The 12,963-nt window shown below is 32.2% G+C and overlaps 1 protein-coding gene across 2 annotated transcripts; it reads left to right on the top strand.

Annotated features, from left to right (window-relative positions):
• Window positions 1-7,373: 7,373 nt before the first annotated feature.
• LOC117681820 (lysosomal thioesterase PPT2-A) lies at window positions 7,374-12,466 on the top strand. 2 transcript variants are annotated; one of them, XM_034447888.2, is made up of 9 exons: window positions 7,374-7,554; window positions 8,779-8,932; window positions 10,255-10,350; window positions 10,485-10,527; window positions 10,660-10,712; window positions 10,844-10,927; window positions 11,120-11,209; window positions 11,390-11,444; window positions 11,896-12,036. In XM_034447888.2, the coding sequence occupies exons 1-8, from the start codon at window positions 7,423-7,425 to the stop codon at window positions 11,431-11,433; spliced, it is 696 nt and encodes a 231-aa protein (XP_034303779.2). In that variant the 5' UTR covers window positions 7,374-7,422; the 3' UTR covers window positions 11,434-11,444; window positions 11,896-12,036. The 2 variants fall into 2 exon arrangements, with proteins under 2 accessions (XP_034303779.2, XP_034303778.2); XM_034447887.2 differs by having other exon boundaries at window positions 7,377-7,554; window positions 11,120-11,204; window positions 11,896-12,466.
• The last annotated feature ends 497 nt before the right edge of the window (window positions 12,467-12,963 follow it).

Raw genomic sequence — 12,963 nt, forward strand, 5'->3', positions numbered from 1 at the left:
GTTGCCTTTTTTTTTCCATTACAGAATAACTTCTTACCGGGGTTATCCTTACGAGGTAGTTAAATTGGTCAACTCAGAGTTCATAAATTTGTACGATATCTCAAACCTGACTTTGGGTAATCAAACATGTATTTCAGACGTATTGTATTTAAAAAAAATTACACATTATCACAATTCTACCATTAGAAACTTAGTTATTAATTCAATTACCAATTATAATGGGTGTTAAATACTACGTCTAATGTTTCATCGCAAGTACAGATTCAACTCCAGTAAATATTTAGACTACCACTTGTAAATAGTATGTTGTTAATTGACAGTCAAATAATTGATTTTGAAATTTTAAAAAAGTAACCGATGTGTTGATTTGTGTGTGTCTTCCTCTTCCTTTTTTTACTTAACATGGTGTCACAATTAGCATCGAAATCGATGCGTGAAAAAATATACCAACGTTTCCCTAAATCTATGGTAAGCACTTACAACATAAATTCAGCTTACCACATATGTCTGAATGTCCACGTTGATTTTTAGATATATGGCCCTTAAAATGCATTAATTTTTTTTTTTTAAATCTTATTTTTATTCGAACTGTGTCCCTTTTCGGATTCAACTAGAATGACATGTGCAAAAAATAAGTCACTTTTTTAGGCTACAATGTACAAAACACTTAGGCATATTGCCATGATTTATAGATCGTAATTATCTATTTCTTTGAATATGTAGACAATCCCAGAATTGGGATATAATATAACCAAAAACAAGTTCCAGAGCTATTACATGTACATGTATCGTAATTTTCTTTGATAGCTTGGGTTGAATATTTTATACTTTTTTTTCAATCGTGCGAGGATTGCGGTAGACTTGAAACATTAAAAAAAAGATCAGATCTAAAGCAGTGTTCTGCCAGTGATTTCTTGTTATAACGAATTGCTATTATTTTCTATGCAAAGAAAAATGACTTAAAATCAGCCATAACCTACAACAGATTAGAAGTTTTACACAAAAATGGAAACGTCTTTATGTTAATGCCAATTTAATTTTTTGCTGTTAGGTAGATAGTCGAGCTTTGGTACCCAAAGCAACGGAAGTGCGTCAAGGAGCATCAGCGTCTTAATGAATTTATAATCTTGAGGCAATGCGAGCACGTCAAAAATGTCCATTTCTGCAAATTTCATAATCTTAATTTGATGACAATATTAATTTTTAGATGTACTACATGTCTCTTTATATATTAATCGTACTTTTAATTAGATTTGAAGACTTTGAAATTTCTTGAAGTTAGAAAATTGTTTCCTCTAATCCCATATATATTTGAGAAAAACTAAATTCATTATTATTATGTTCATGAAGCCCTCTTCTTAAATTTGAAATCATGATCCCTGAAAAATAAGTTTCGGGTCCTAGGGTGCGACAAATATGGCCATATAGTGAAAATTTATTTAATCTAAGAAAAACTTCTTTATTACTCTCTTACATACCAGGGTTTAAAGCTCTTAAGCGGGGTCAATATGGCCACATTGTGAAAACATATTGCTTTCATAATAGTTCTTCTGAACTGTCACAGTTGTGGAAGATATGTTCATAATGCCTTGACGTTAGATATTGAAATTCTCTGTCCCGGCCATGGAACAAAAGTTGAGGCTTTTCATTGGGGGATGGGGGATTGGTGGGTGATAAATATGGTGATGTATTGAACATGTATCTTTAAGAATTACCCAAGTAAACATGTATTTACTTAGGGTAATTCTGTGTTCTATTTTAGAAAATCTACTTCAAAAATATCCTGTACATTGTATACTTGAATAAATAAGCTCTATGCATTTTTGTCTCCAAGGAAGAAGATATCTGCTGTATATTTGGGGCGGGGGAGGGGGGGGGGGGGGGTGGTACAAGCCAGCCCATAATAACTAATAACTCTTAGGTAGAATATTTGACAATTTTTTTTCAGTCAAAAAAGTACCACTTCCTTACATTTTATTTATTGTTGGAATTCTTCTTGCTACTTTACATTGATTTTTAAAATGGTTTATATTTTCAATTTTATTCTCTGATGATGAAATGTATCATTTTCTAAACAGTATGTGATCTCTTCTTTATATCATGATTATGCCTTCGTTTTATGTTAATCATTGTTTTGAGCCTATGTAAACCACACGAGGCATTCCAACAAAATCTTTTAATATCACAAGTCTTAGTGCTTTACAAAAATATGTATAAGAAGATCATTAAAGAAGTATGTTGTAGCAGAGTATTCAGAAACCTATACTCGACATTATTTTAAAAGTGTGTTTTACTAGTAACCATTATAGAGTAACAACGCCAATATGTTCCTGGAGAGAAGAAATAATCAAATAGGCTAGTGTTCAGTACAATTTTGATTTACATGCACTCTTCACTCCCTCCAATCTTAAATTTAGATGTAAATATTCCCGATTAGCTTTCCAATTCCTTTCCGGTAATTTTAGTATTTCTGATTATATTAAAAATAGGTTACTAATCATAAAGACAATATTCATATTTTGGTTTTTAGCTCACCTGAGCTGAAAGCTCAAGTGAGCTATTCTGATCACATTTTGTCTGTCGTCCGTCTGTCCGTCCGTCCGTCTGTCCGTAAACTTTTCACATTTTCAACATCTTCTCAAGAACTACTGGGCCAATTTCAACCAAACTTGGCACAAATCATCTTTAGGCAATGGGAATTCAAAGTTGTGAAAATGAAGGGCCACAATCGTTTTCAAGGGGAGATAATTAGAAATTAATGAAAAATTTCGAGAAATTTTCAAAAATCTTCTTCTCAAGAACCAGAAAGCCAGGAATGCTGAAACTTGTGTGGAAGCATTCTCAGGTAGTGTAGATTCAAAGTTGTGAAATTCATGACCCCCGGGGGTACGGTGGGGCCACAATGGGCGGTCGAAGTTTTACATAGGAATATATAGATTAAATCTTTAAAAATCTTCTTCTCAGAAACTAATCAGCCAGGAAAGCTGAAAATTGTGTGGAAGCATCCTCAGGTAGTGTAGATTCAAAGTTGTGAAATTCATGACCCCCGGGGGTACGGTGGGGCCACAATGGGGGGTCGAAGTTTGACATAGGAATATATAGAGTAAATCTTTAAAAATCTTCTTCTCAGAAACTAATCAGACAGGAAAGCTGAAACTTGTGTGGAAGCATCCTCAGGTAGTGTAGATTCAAAGTTGTGAAATTCATGACCCCCGGGGGTAGGGTGGGGCCACAATGGGGGTCGAAGTTTTACATAGGAATATATAGAGTAAATCTTTAAAAATCTTCTTCTCAGAAACTAATCAGACAGGAAAGCTGAAACTTGTGTTGAAGCATCCTCAGGTAGTGTAGATTCAAAGATTTGAAAATCATGACCCCCGGGGGTAGGGTGGGGCCACAATGGGGGTCGAAGTTTTACATAGGAATATATAGATTAAATCTTTAAAAATCTTCTTCTCAGAAACTAATCAGCGAGGAAATCTGAAACTTCTTTGGAAGTATCCTCAGGTAGTGTAGATTCAAAGTTGTGAAAATCATGACCCCCGGGGGTAGGGTTGGGCCACAATATGGGGGGGGTCGAAGTTTTACATAGGAATATATAGAGTAAATCTTTAAAAATCTTCTTCTCAGAAACTAATCAGCCAGGAAAGCTGAAACTTATGTGGAAGCATCCTCAGGTAGTGCAGATTCAAAGTTGTGAAAATCATGATCCCTGGGGGTAGGGTGGGGCACAATGGAGGGTCGAAGTTTTACATAGGAATATATAGAGTAAATCTTTAAAAATCTTCTTCTCAGAAACTAATCAGCCAGGAAAGCTGAAACTTGTGTTGAAGCATCCTCAGGTAGTGTAGATTCAAAGATTTGAAAATCATGACCCCCGGGGGTAGGGTGGGGCCACAATGGGGGGGTCGAAGTTTTACATAGGAATATATAGAGTAAATCTTTAAAAATCTTCTTCTCAGAAACTAATCAGCCAGGAACGCTGAAACTTATGTGAACGCATCCTCAGGTAGTGCAGATTCAAAGTTGTGAAAATCATGATTCCTGGGGGTACGGTGGGGCACAATGGAGGGTCGAAGTTTTACATAGGAATATATAGAGTAAATCTTTAAAAATCTTCTTCTCAGAAACTAATCAGCCAGGAAAGCTGAAAATTGTGTGGAAGTATCCTCAGGCAGTGTAGATTCAAAGTTGTGAAAATCATGATCCCTGGGGGTAGGGTGAGGCCACATTGGGGGGGGGGGGGTGTTAAAGTTTTACATAGGAATAAATAGTAAATATTTATAAATCTTCTTCTCAGAAACTAATCAGCCAGGAAAGCTGAAACTTGTGTGGAAGCATCATCAGGTAGTGTAGATTCAAAGTTTTGAAAATCATGACCCCCAGGGGTAGGGTGGGGCCACAATGGGGGGGTCGAAGTTTTACATAGGAATATATAGATTAAATCTTTAAAAATCTTCTTCTCAGAAACTAATCAGCCAGGAAAGCTGAAACTCGTGTGGAAGCATCCTCAGGCAGTGTAGATTCAAAGTTGTGAAAATCATGATCCCTGGGGGTAGGGTGGGGCACAATGGGGGGGCCGAAGTTTTACATAGGAATATATAGAGTAAATATTTAAAAATCTTCTTCTCAGAAACTAATCAGCCAGGAAAGCTGAAACTTGTGTGGAAGTATCCTCAGGTAGTGTAGATTCAAAGTTGTGAAAACATGATCCCTGGGGGTAGGGTGAGGTCACATTTGGGGGGGGGGGTGTTAAAGTTTTACATTGGAATATATAGAGTAAATCTTTTAAAATCTTCTTCTCAGAAACTAATCAGCCAGATGATTCTTTATAATTGTTAAGACTTTGGCTCCAGACAATTCTTCGGCCTCACAAGAAGGTTCAGAGTTTGATGTAGCTTAATATCCCATATATAAACAATTGTAAAGGATCTTTTTGAGGACTGCAATACTCAACATGTGATATGACTATAAAATCATCCTGTTAGAAAAGGGACTAATGATTATAAACATAAGAATATCCAGGGGGAAAAATGGATTTTATTTATACAGGATCTACATGTATTATTGTACATTGTCAAGATTGTTTGTATTATGACTCCATTAAGCTGATTTTATCATACCTATTGTTCCTCAGGTGAGCGATGTGGCCCATGTTGTCATCTCTCCAATTGATATTGAATGTATATAAAATGTATATGAATTATGCAATATATCTTGGTGTCTCAGTGCATTTTACAACTTAATGAAAAAAATTACATGAAATGAATTAATCTTACATATAAGGGACCATATAATAGTGTGCGGTAAAGAGGCAAATACTGGTATAGCATGGATCCTCAAGGAAACACTCGAGAGTCCCTAGTTTATAAAGTGGGCGTTTAGTAAAGATTTCAATATTATTTCAAATAATGAAATTTACGCAAAGATTTTTTCTGGAAATGCTGATAGAACGTGTATTAAATTTTTGTACATGCATAGTTTAATTGCAAATTACATATACAATTTATAAACTCTTAATCAAATATATAAAGCAAGTACAATAATGGGCTTCTCGACAAACTTCTGTAGAATGATTTATTACACATTGACATATATTTATTAAAATGCATAATTATGCAAGACGTAAGTGGGTGGGGTTTTTTAAATGGCGGATGCTCATTTTCGGCAGAAACTCCTATTATATAAAAGATTTCTCAACCTAGTATAATACGTTTACTAAATACTTTACCTTTTTTATATTTGATACCTAATATAATACGTTAACAAAATTCTAATTTGATAGTCATCTTCAGACACACTTGTAAACTAGATAATTTTTGCCCCCCCCCCCCCACTTTGTTAGATCTCTGCAACAGACCTTTCATCGGGCCTGACCTGCACATACTCGCAGATAGCTTCATAGTTAGGTACACATCTGCATGTCATATTCAAGGATGTTTTGTAATTGGTCCAGTATATTATTTATTTACAAGTCATGCAGACTAAAAAAACGTAGAAGAATAGAATTACAAAAGTAAAACACGATGTGCCCTACTTATTGTATTAGTATTACATCATATTACAGTTAAATTGTGTCGTATGTGCTTTAACTGCATCATAATATCCTTCCAGTGTTCTTAAAATATCAACTGCATGTTCATGTTATGATGCAAGATACATGTGTATTTCGGAACTCAAGGCTCAACCAATAAGGCTCTACCAATATTTCTTTTTTTATCTTCTACTTGTGATATATTATCTTTGTGATAAAACCTTAAGTTTGCTTTATCAAAGGTTGGTGCTTTATTAAATACTTACGGTCAGAACTTATTTTAGCTTTAACGCTACAGTGACCTAGTTTTCAAAAATTAACCGGTTCCACATTAATATTTTTATATATTTATATCCCAAAAACTATTTTTAAAATTGAATTTTTGTGAAAATTTACATTCTAAATAAAGGAAAATCCATAGGAAAGTATTTATTAAAACTGAAACTCACGCTAGCTATCAAGAAATCCCATTATCCTGACTACGTTCGAGCTCGAGTAAATTAAAACTAACGAGCATTCGTAACATTGATCATGTCTTCATATTTGACTATTCAAGTCTTCACTATTTCCATGTAGTTGATTAAGCTCTAAGGAAAGATAATTCCGTGGTGAAAAAATATTTCAGGTTCGGTTTAATTGGTGCTTTACATTAAAACAGCTAATTTTTTTATCTTCGAAATGACATACTCAATTATATTGCTCAAGATCACAAGAACAGCAAAACACAACGTTGCATCATTGATTAGAGTTAATCGAATAATGGAGTAATTTTTGTGCTGTCTCAAAAGCTTCAAAAATTAATCAAATTATAATCATAGAACATCTTTAACTGACAGATAAAATTTTATATTAATTTTGCGTTATCCAACTTGTTGAATTGGTATCTATATTAATTCGCTTAGTTTATGTGCATGTTTCTTATTTTCGTATATATCACTTATTTTCATTTATCGTAATAACAACTCTATATCATGCAATAACAGTTGTAAGTTTTGTAAAAAAAAATTCTATTTAATGGTAAAGACTTAGTAAGTTGTCAGAACTTGACGTGTCCAAACCATTTATATATGTATCTTATATATACATGTATGTATACAATAAAATATGTTCAAATCATCTATATTCGCTCGGCAAATTTTGTGAATATATACACCACTTCAACTCGTAGGATAAAGCAAAAAAAAATCACACAACACAAATATCATCAGTTTATATAATTAAAAATCTTATTCTTCCTTGATTTATGATCAATTGTCACTGCAATTTCCATTATCAATATGTCCTTGTGTTAGTGCATTATAGATTAGTGTTTCTTCCGCTTAAAAATAAAAAAAAATTAATATCTTCCTTGTTATAGTGGTCTGAAAACCATAGAGTTGGTCAGCATCATGAGAAAGACAACTATGTTATGGTTTTTGTTTCTAGTAGGGTTTTGCGCGGCGTACAAACCTGTTGTTTTTATTCATGGTTTCAATGGTACCTCGAAAGATGGAGACCTCATCAAAGATATCATTCAAAAGGTAAATAAAACATAAGTAGTTTCTAAGCATGAAATGAAGAGTTTATTTAAGTTGTGGCACTGCGTAAATGTGCATCCTTTCAAAAGAATTGTTTTTGCGTTTGTTAACAAAATGTCACATGCTTAATTAGTGAAAGAATGTCAACGCTGAAATTGTGTGTACATTTTTTTTATTGAAAAGTCAATGATAATTTGTTTAGCGAAGATAATTATAAATGTACTCATTTCATGTTTTGATTTTTTAGGGAATAATTTGTGTTTGCACTTAAAATTGCTATGTTTTTATAACTTAAAAGGCTGTATTGTCTAAAAATTACACATCAGATCTCTCTTATTATTTTTAAAACAATATTGTTAGCTTTAAACTTTTATGTCCATTTTTTATAGTATCCTCAACTTCCAAAAAAATTGTGATGAACTAAACTTTAATTTGAACGCTTAAAACAGTTATAATACACTTTACATGTAATGGGCCAAACTTTTTTCACCTCGGCACTTGTTTTGTTCTACAATGAGCCATATTCTACAATGAGCCATATTATATATTATGTACCAAAATCAAGCAGGATATCAAAGTTAATTAAATTATGCATCAAAATTCGTCATAATTGAATAAAATCATATAATAAATCAGCCAATCAAAAAAGCCTTCTAGACTTTCTGCAAAAATATAGAAAATCTAGCATTTCTTCTTCACTAGACTTTCCAAAAAATGAAAATTGCATATTTTTTGTTTCTTGTAAATTTATTGTTTACTTGCTATTTTATTTCAAGATTTATTTAAATTTATTTATTTTGTTCACAAAAACATAGTTAATTATTATTGACCAACTGGTTTTTGAATGATAGTCTCTTAAAAACATGTATAACCCCCATATTTTTTTTTTCGTTGTTGCAAACTTCAGGAAATTTAAAATGGTTTATATAGACTCAATTTAACAATCACTTTAAATTATTTACTCAATCAAACTATATCATACATATAAAAATGTTGGTCATAACTGCCTAAACACAAAGGAATTAGTGAAATATAATTTCTCCCCCTTTTTTCGTTGAGAACCAGCCCCCCCCCCCCCCCCCCCCCCGGTTTGGTTTAATAATTATGACTTAAAATATAGTCTTAAATGAATAAGACCATCCAGTCCCTTTAAAGAAAACTAAAATGATTTAAAATATCTAAAAAGACAAGTCATTATACTTCATAACTATTTTGTACGTTGTCCAGATGCATCCAGGGACCCTTTACTACACAGCGAATGCTTTTAATAGAACCGATACGGTTAAACCATTATGGGAAGAGGTGGCGATCGTAAAACCACAGCTTGTGAAGTACATGAAGGCCCATCCCGATGGAATCAATTTGATATGTTACTCACAAGGTACCCTTTGCCACAAAAAATTATACACTTAATCAAAAAGACAATATGACTCTCCATTTTTCTTGATATCCTTTTTCATGTATCACATATAAATTCCATTCGCTGTTTGTCAGAAAATAATATTTTTGAATTCGATACCATGTGTTTTCAATTATAAACTATTGCAAAATATACAATAATGTTCAGACAAAAAGCAAAGTCCTTGATGTTCATGTAATTATAACAAACGCGATGCATTCTGAAAAACAAAATGTGAATATTTTATAATCTACAATTTTAATTATATAAGAATTATCATAACTTTGATTTAGATTGATTTTTGGGGATAATAATTTTGTATGACCAACCCGTAATAATGTTTATTGTCCCATATTCTATAATCCTATGATTCCGTTAATTTTTTAATTTGATTTGTTATAGACTCTGTAGTTTCATCATAGCACATATACACGTTACTTGTTAATATACATAAAAATTGTTATCGGAACGTGTTTCCTTATTGTGTTAAATAATACTTACAATCTCCAGTAGGTTGTTAACTTAATATATTAAGCACTTTATAAGTGCTTGAAATTTAGATGATGAATCGGAACCTATCCTTTAACTTTACACATTATTAGATGATGTAAAAATCACACTTAACGGCATGCAAGTGAAATAAATCAGAAAAACTAAGTTGTTCATCTTTTCCAAAATTTTAGAACCTATTTAAAGAAGTCAAACCAAGTCCCTGTGCAATTCAACGTTGCGCGTTGTACTATTTTAAAACGTCTACAAGGCCCCCTCATTGCTTTCTCTCGATCAGATCAGGATGTCTATGATCAAGTCAATTAATGGAAAGGAAATAATTCCTTTCTAGAACATATCGATATTTCATACAGGATGGTACTTGTATCACATAAATAGGAATTTTGATGTAAAATGACTGTTTGTGACTTATCAACTTATTCTAAGCACAATAATTATACTGTAATTAATTGGGGAAAAAAAGACTTACAAATTTTGTTTTAAACTTGACCTTCAACTAAACAACTGGCAAAACATATGCAGTTCGTTAGAATTAAATGTCACCAATAATCGATTTTGTTTTATCAAAGGGTTTTGAAAACCACGATATATGGAGCTTTTATTTTTAACAATATTTTTAAATAGACTCAACGACTTGTTCTATTCATTCATGAAAACTTAACAAAAAGATGAAAACCCATTTTTAAGGACTTGCAATGTTGCAATTTTGATATTGTAATGAGACGCGGACTGAAATTTTTACACCTATGATATGGTACGGACAAATGAATATAAGGATAAGTCACCTTTTACAGGTGGGTTGGTATGCCGAGGCTTACTCTCCACGATACCAGATCATAACGTGGACACTCTGATCGCAGTCAGTTCCCCGATGGCGGGAATGTATGGAGGTTTGTATGCAATGTTACACGACGGTATATTTGTAAAACTAGAATACCTACTTGGCTTGATAAAATTATTTATGCGAGCAGTTTTGCATATTAATTAGAATGGATAGCAATTTTTTAATCTGAATTAATTCTAGGTTTCAAAGGTCTTCCGGGATTTGTTAAGCGCAATGCATATAGGTAAGATTGACATACACGTGTACGTTCAATATTAACTGATAACTACGTATTTTATCAATAATCTTTCGTAAATTTTGATTTCTGTTATTGACATTGGTGTTTTTATAATAAAAATGCACCTTATTTTTATAGATTGCTTTACAGTAAAATGGGGCAAAGAATTTTTCTAGGAAACTACTGGAAAGGTTTACAAGAACATAATTCAAAACATTACGCGCTTTCCTAAATTTGACATAGAAATATTCTATGATAATGATATTTTAAAGAATAATAACCATGTAATGATTATTACATTATATATTTTGATTTGTTGTAGACCCTCATCATTTAGATCTTTATGAAAAATTTTCCGATTTTCTGGCTCCACTGAACAACGAATCAATTTCTCCACACATAACAGGCATGATTTACTCATAATTCAGTACAAATGGTAAATGCAAAAACAAACAAGTAATTTTTTTATGAATTCAATATGGATCGAAAAATGACTTGTCCCTACAATTAACACCATGCATAATGAATGCATGATAAAATCATACATAGCTAACATAAAATATGTTACAGCTATTAATTACCAGTTTTCGGCATTTAGAATTTAAACGCAACTTCCTGCGGATAAAGCGGATGGTTTTGATTGGAGGTCCTGACGACGGTCTCATATGTCCATGGCAATCCAGGTTTGGTAATCCATTTGTTTGGTGTGATTTTTTTATTCAATCTGGTATAGATCAAATGCATATAGATATTATCTTGACAATTCAAGTTTGGTTATCTTTCTGTATGATGTGGGGTTTGTTTTACATTTCTTGCACAAAAGTATTATCCCTCAATGATATCAATCGATAAAATTTGCTTTTTTCAGTCTCTTTGGGTTCTACGATGAAAATGAAATTGTTCAAGACATGAAGAAGCAACGGGTAACATATTCCTATTGTGTCAAGTGTATTTTATTGATCAATTCTTTATAAATAAGTAATCTAATAAACATCTTTAGTCGTTTCTTTAAGATATAATACTATTTATTTTAAATTAGAAAAAAGAATATTGTTTCGAACTACATATTATCCTTATCAACAAATTCAAGTCAAAGACTCTTTATGTGTTACATTAAAGTTTTAAAATTCAGAGAATTTAAAACTATCTATAACGAGACAAAATTCAGAGAATTTAAAACTATCTATAACAGTCTCGTTATAGATAGTTTTAAATTCTCTGAATTTTAAAACTTTAATGTAACATTTGTATTGTTTTCTTAAGCTATCATTTTTTGAAATATTTTTGTTCATGATCGGGAGGAAAAATATTGTTCAAAACTACGTATTCATCAACAAGTTCATGTCAAAGACACTGGTTTTCTCAATATTTCAGTACTTTATAGAGGATTCCTTCGGACTTCGTACTATGTCCGAACAGAAAAGGCTATTTTGGTTCACCATTAAAGGTATCGTTCACAAACGGTGGGTCAGGAACCCGGATGTGATCAAGAGTGTCTTTATGAAGTGGTTAAACTAACTATTTATAAATGTCAGTTGAAAATGTTTAACGTCTCTGATTTGTCAAAATAGAGGCATGAAGTATTTTTATTATGTACACAAGATGTTTGCCAAATGTCAATATGATTTCATATATATTGGCCACTATTAGGTGCAAGATAATGTATTTCAAATGCCATCATATGTCCGCTATCAAAAATAAATTATGCATGCAGCATTTTGAAATGATTTAAAATGGCAAATACTGAATCTTTTTTTAATCATGAAAAGTGTGTAATTGATATTCAAATGTTAGTTTTATAAACTCATTCACACTCTTAAGGTTTTAAAATATTTCAAGTTCAACTTTTAAAGTTTTGAATATCATATTTTTAAAAAATGTGTATAGTTTTTGTAATATACACTGTATGTAGAAATTTTCCAATATAAAAATGTATTCAACTCAACCATGTACATAGTTCTTGTTGATGCTGATCAGTCCCGGGCCTCAAACAGTAATTCTTTTATAATAATTTTTAAATCACACCAATAGGTGCTCAGACATCGAGCAGTACTGTTGCCAAACTGTGGTTTTCTGGAGTGTTTAATATCATCCTACCTATAAAAAAAAATACTGCTTTTCATTATTTGATTTTTGAAACATGGTTTAAATGATATACATTTAAAGTCAGTTTCCTTGAAGTGCAAATGAACTTACTGCGAAGGATACAATAGTATATAATTTTACATTCAGTGTAAGATGCTTTGCATATAATTATGTTGAGTACATACTCGTTTGATTGAACGCATGGCAACAGCAAGGGCTGCAATTTGAATATTTATGCGACAAATTTCGTAAGCTTATATAAAGTTTACTAGATGTATTCAATCAAATCTGAACACATTGCACTGTAAACACTCCGGAATTCAGACAAAAGGTAAAGAAATAATCATTATGGATTTC

Source organism: Magallana gigas, chromosome 2 (genome assembly GCF_963853765.1).
Source record: "Magallana gigas chromosome 2, xbMagGiga1.1, whole genome shotgun sequence".
NCBI classification, from domain to species: domain Eukaryota; kingdom Metazoa; phylum Mollusca; class Bivalvia; order Ostreida; family Ostreidae; genus Magallana; species Magallana gigas.

Bases quoted from the DNA above. Each gene is read 5' to 3' on its own strand.
- LOC117681820 (XM_034447887.2), top strand. From the start codon at position 7,423: ATGAGAAAGACAACTATGTTATGGTTTTTGTTTCTAGTAGGGTTTTGC. The intron at 10,713-10,843 runs GTTTACAAGAAC...GATTTGTTGTAG, and splicing joins TCTAGGAAACTACTGGAAAG to ACCCTCATCATTTAGATCTT. The intron at 11,445-11,895 runs GTAACATATTCC...TCAATATTTCAG, and splicing joins AAGACATGAAGAAGCAACGG to TACTTTATAGAGGATTCCTT.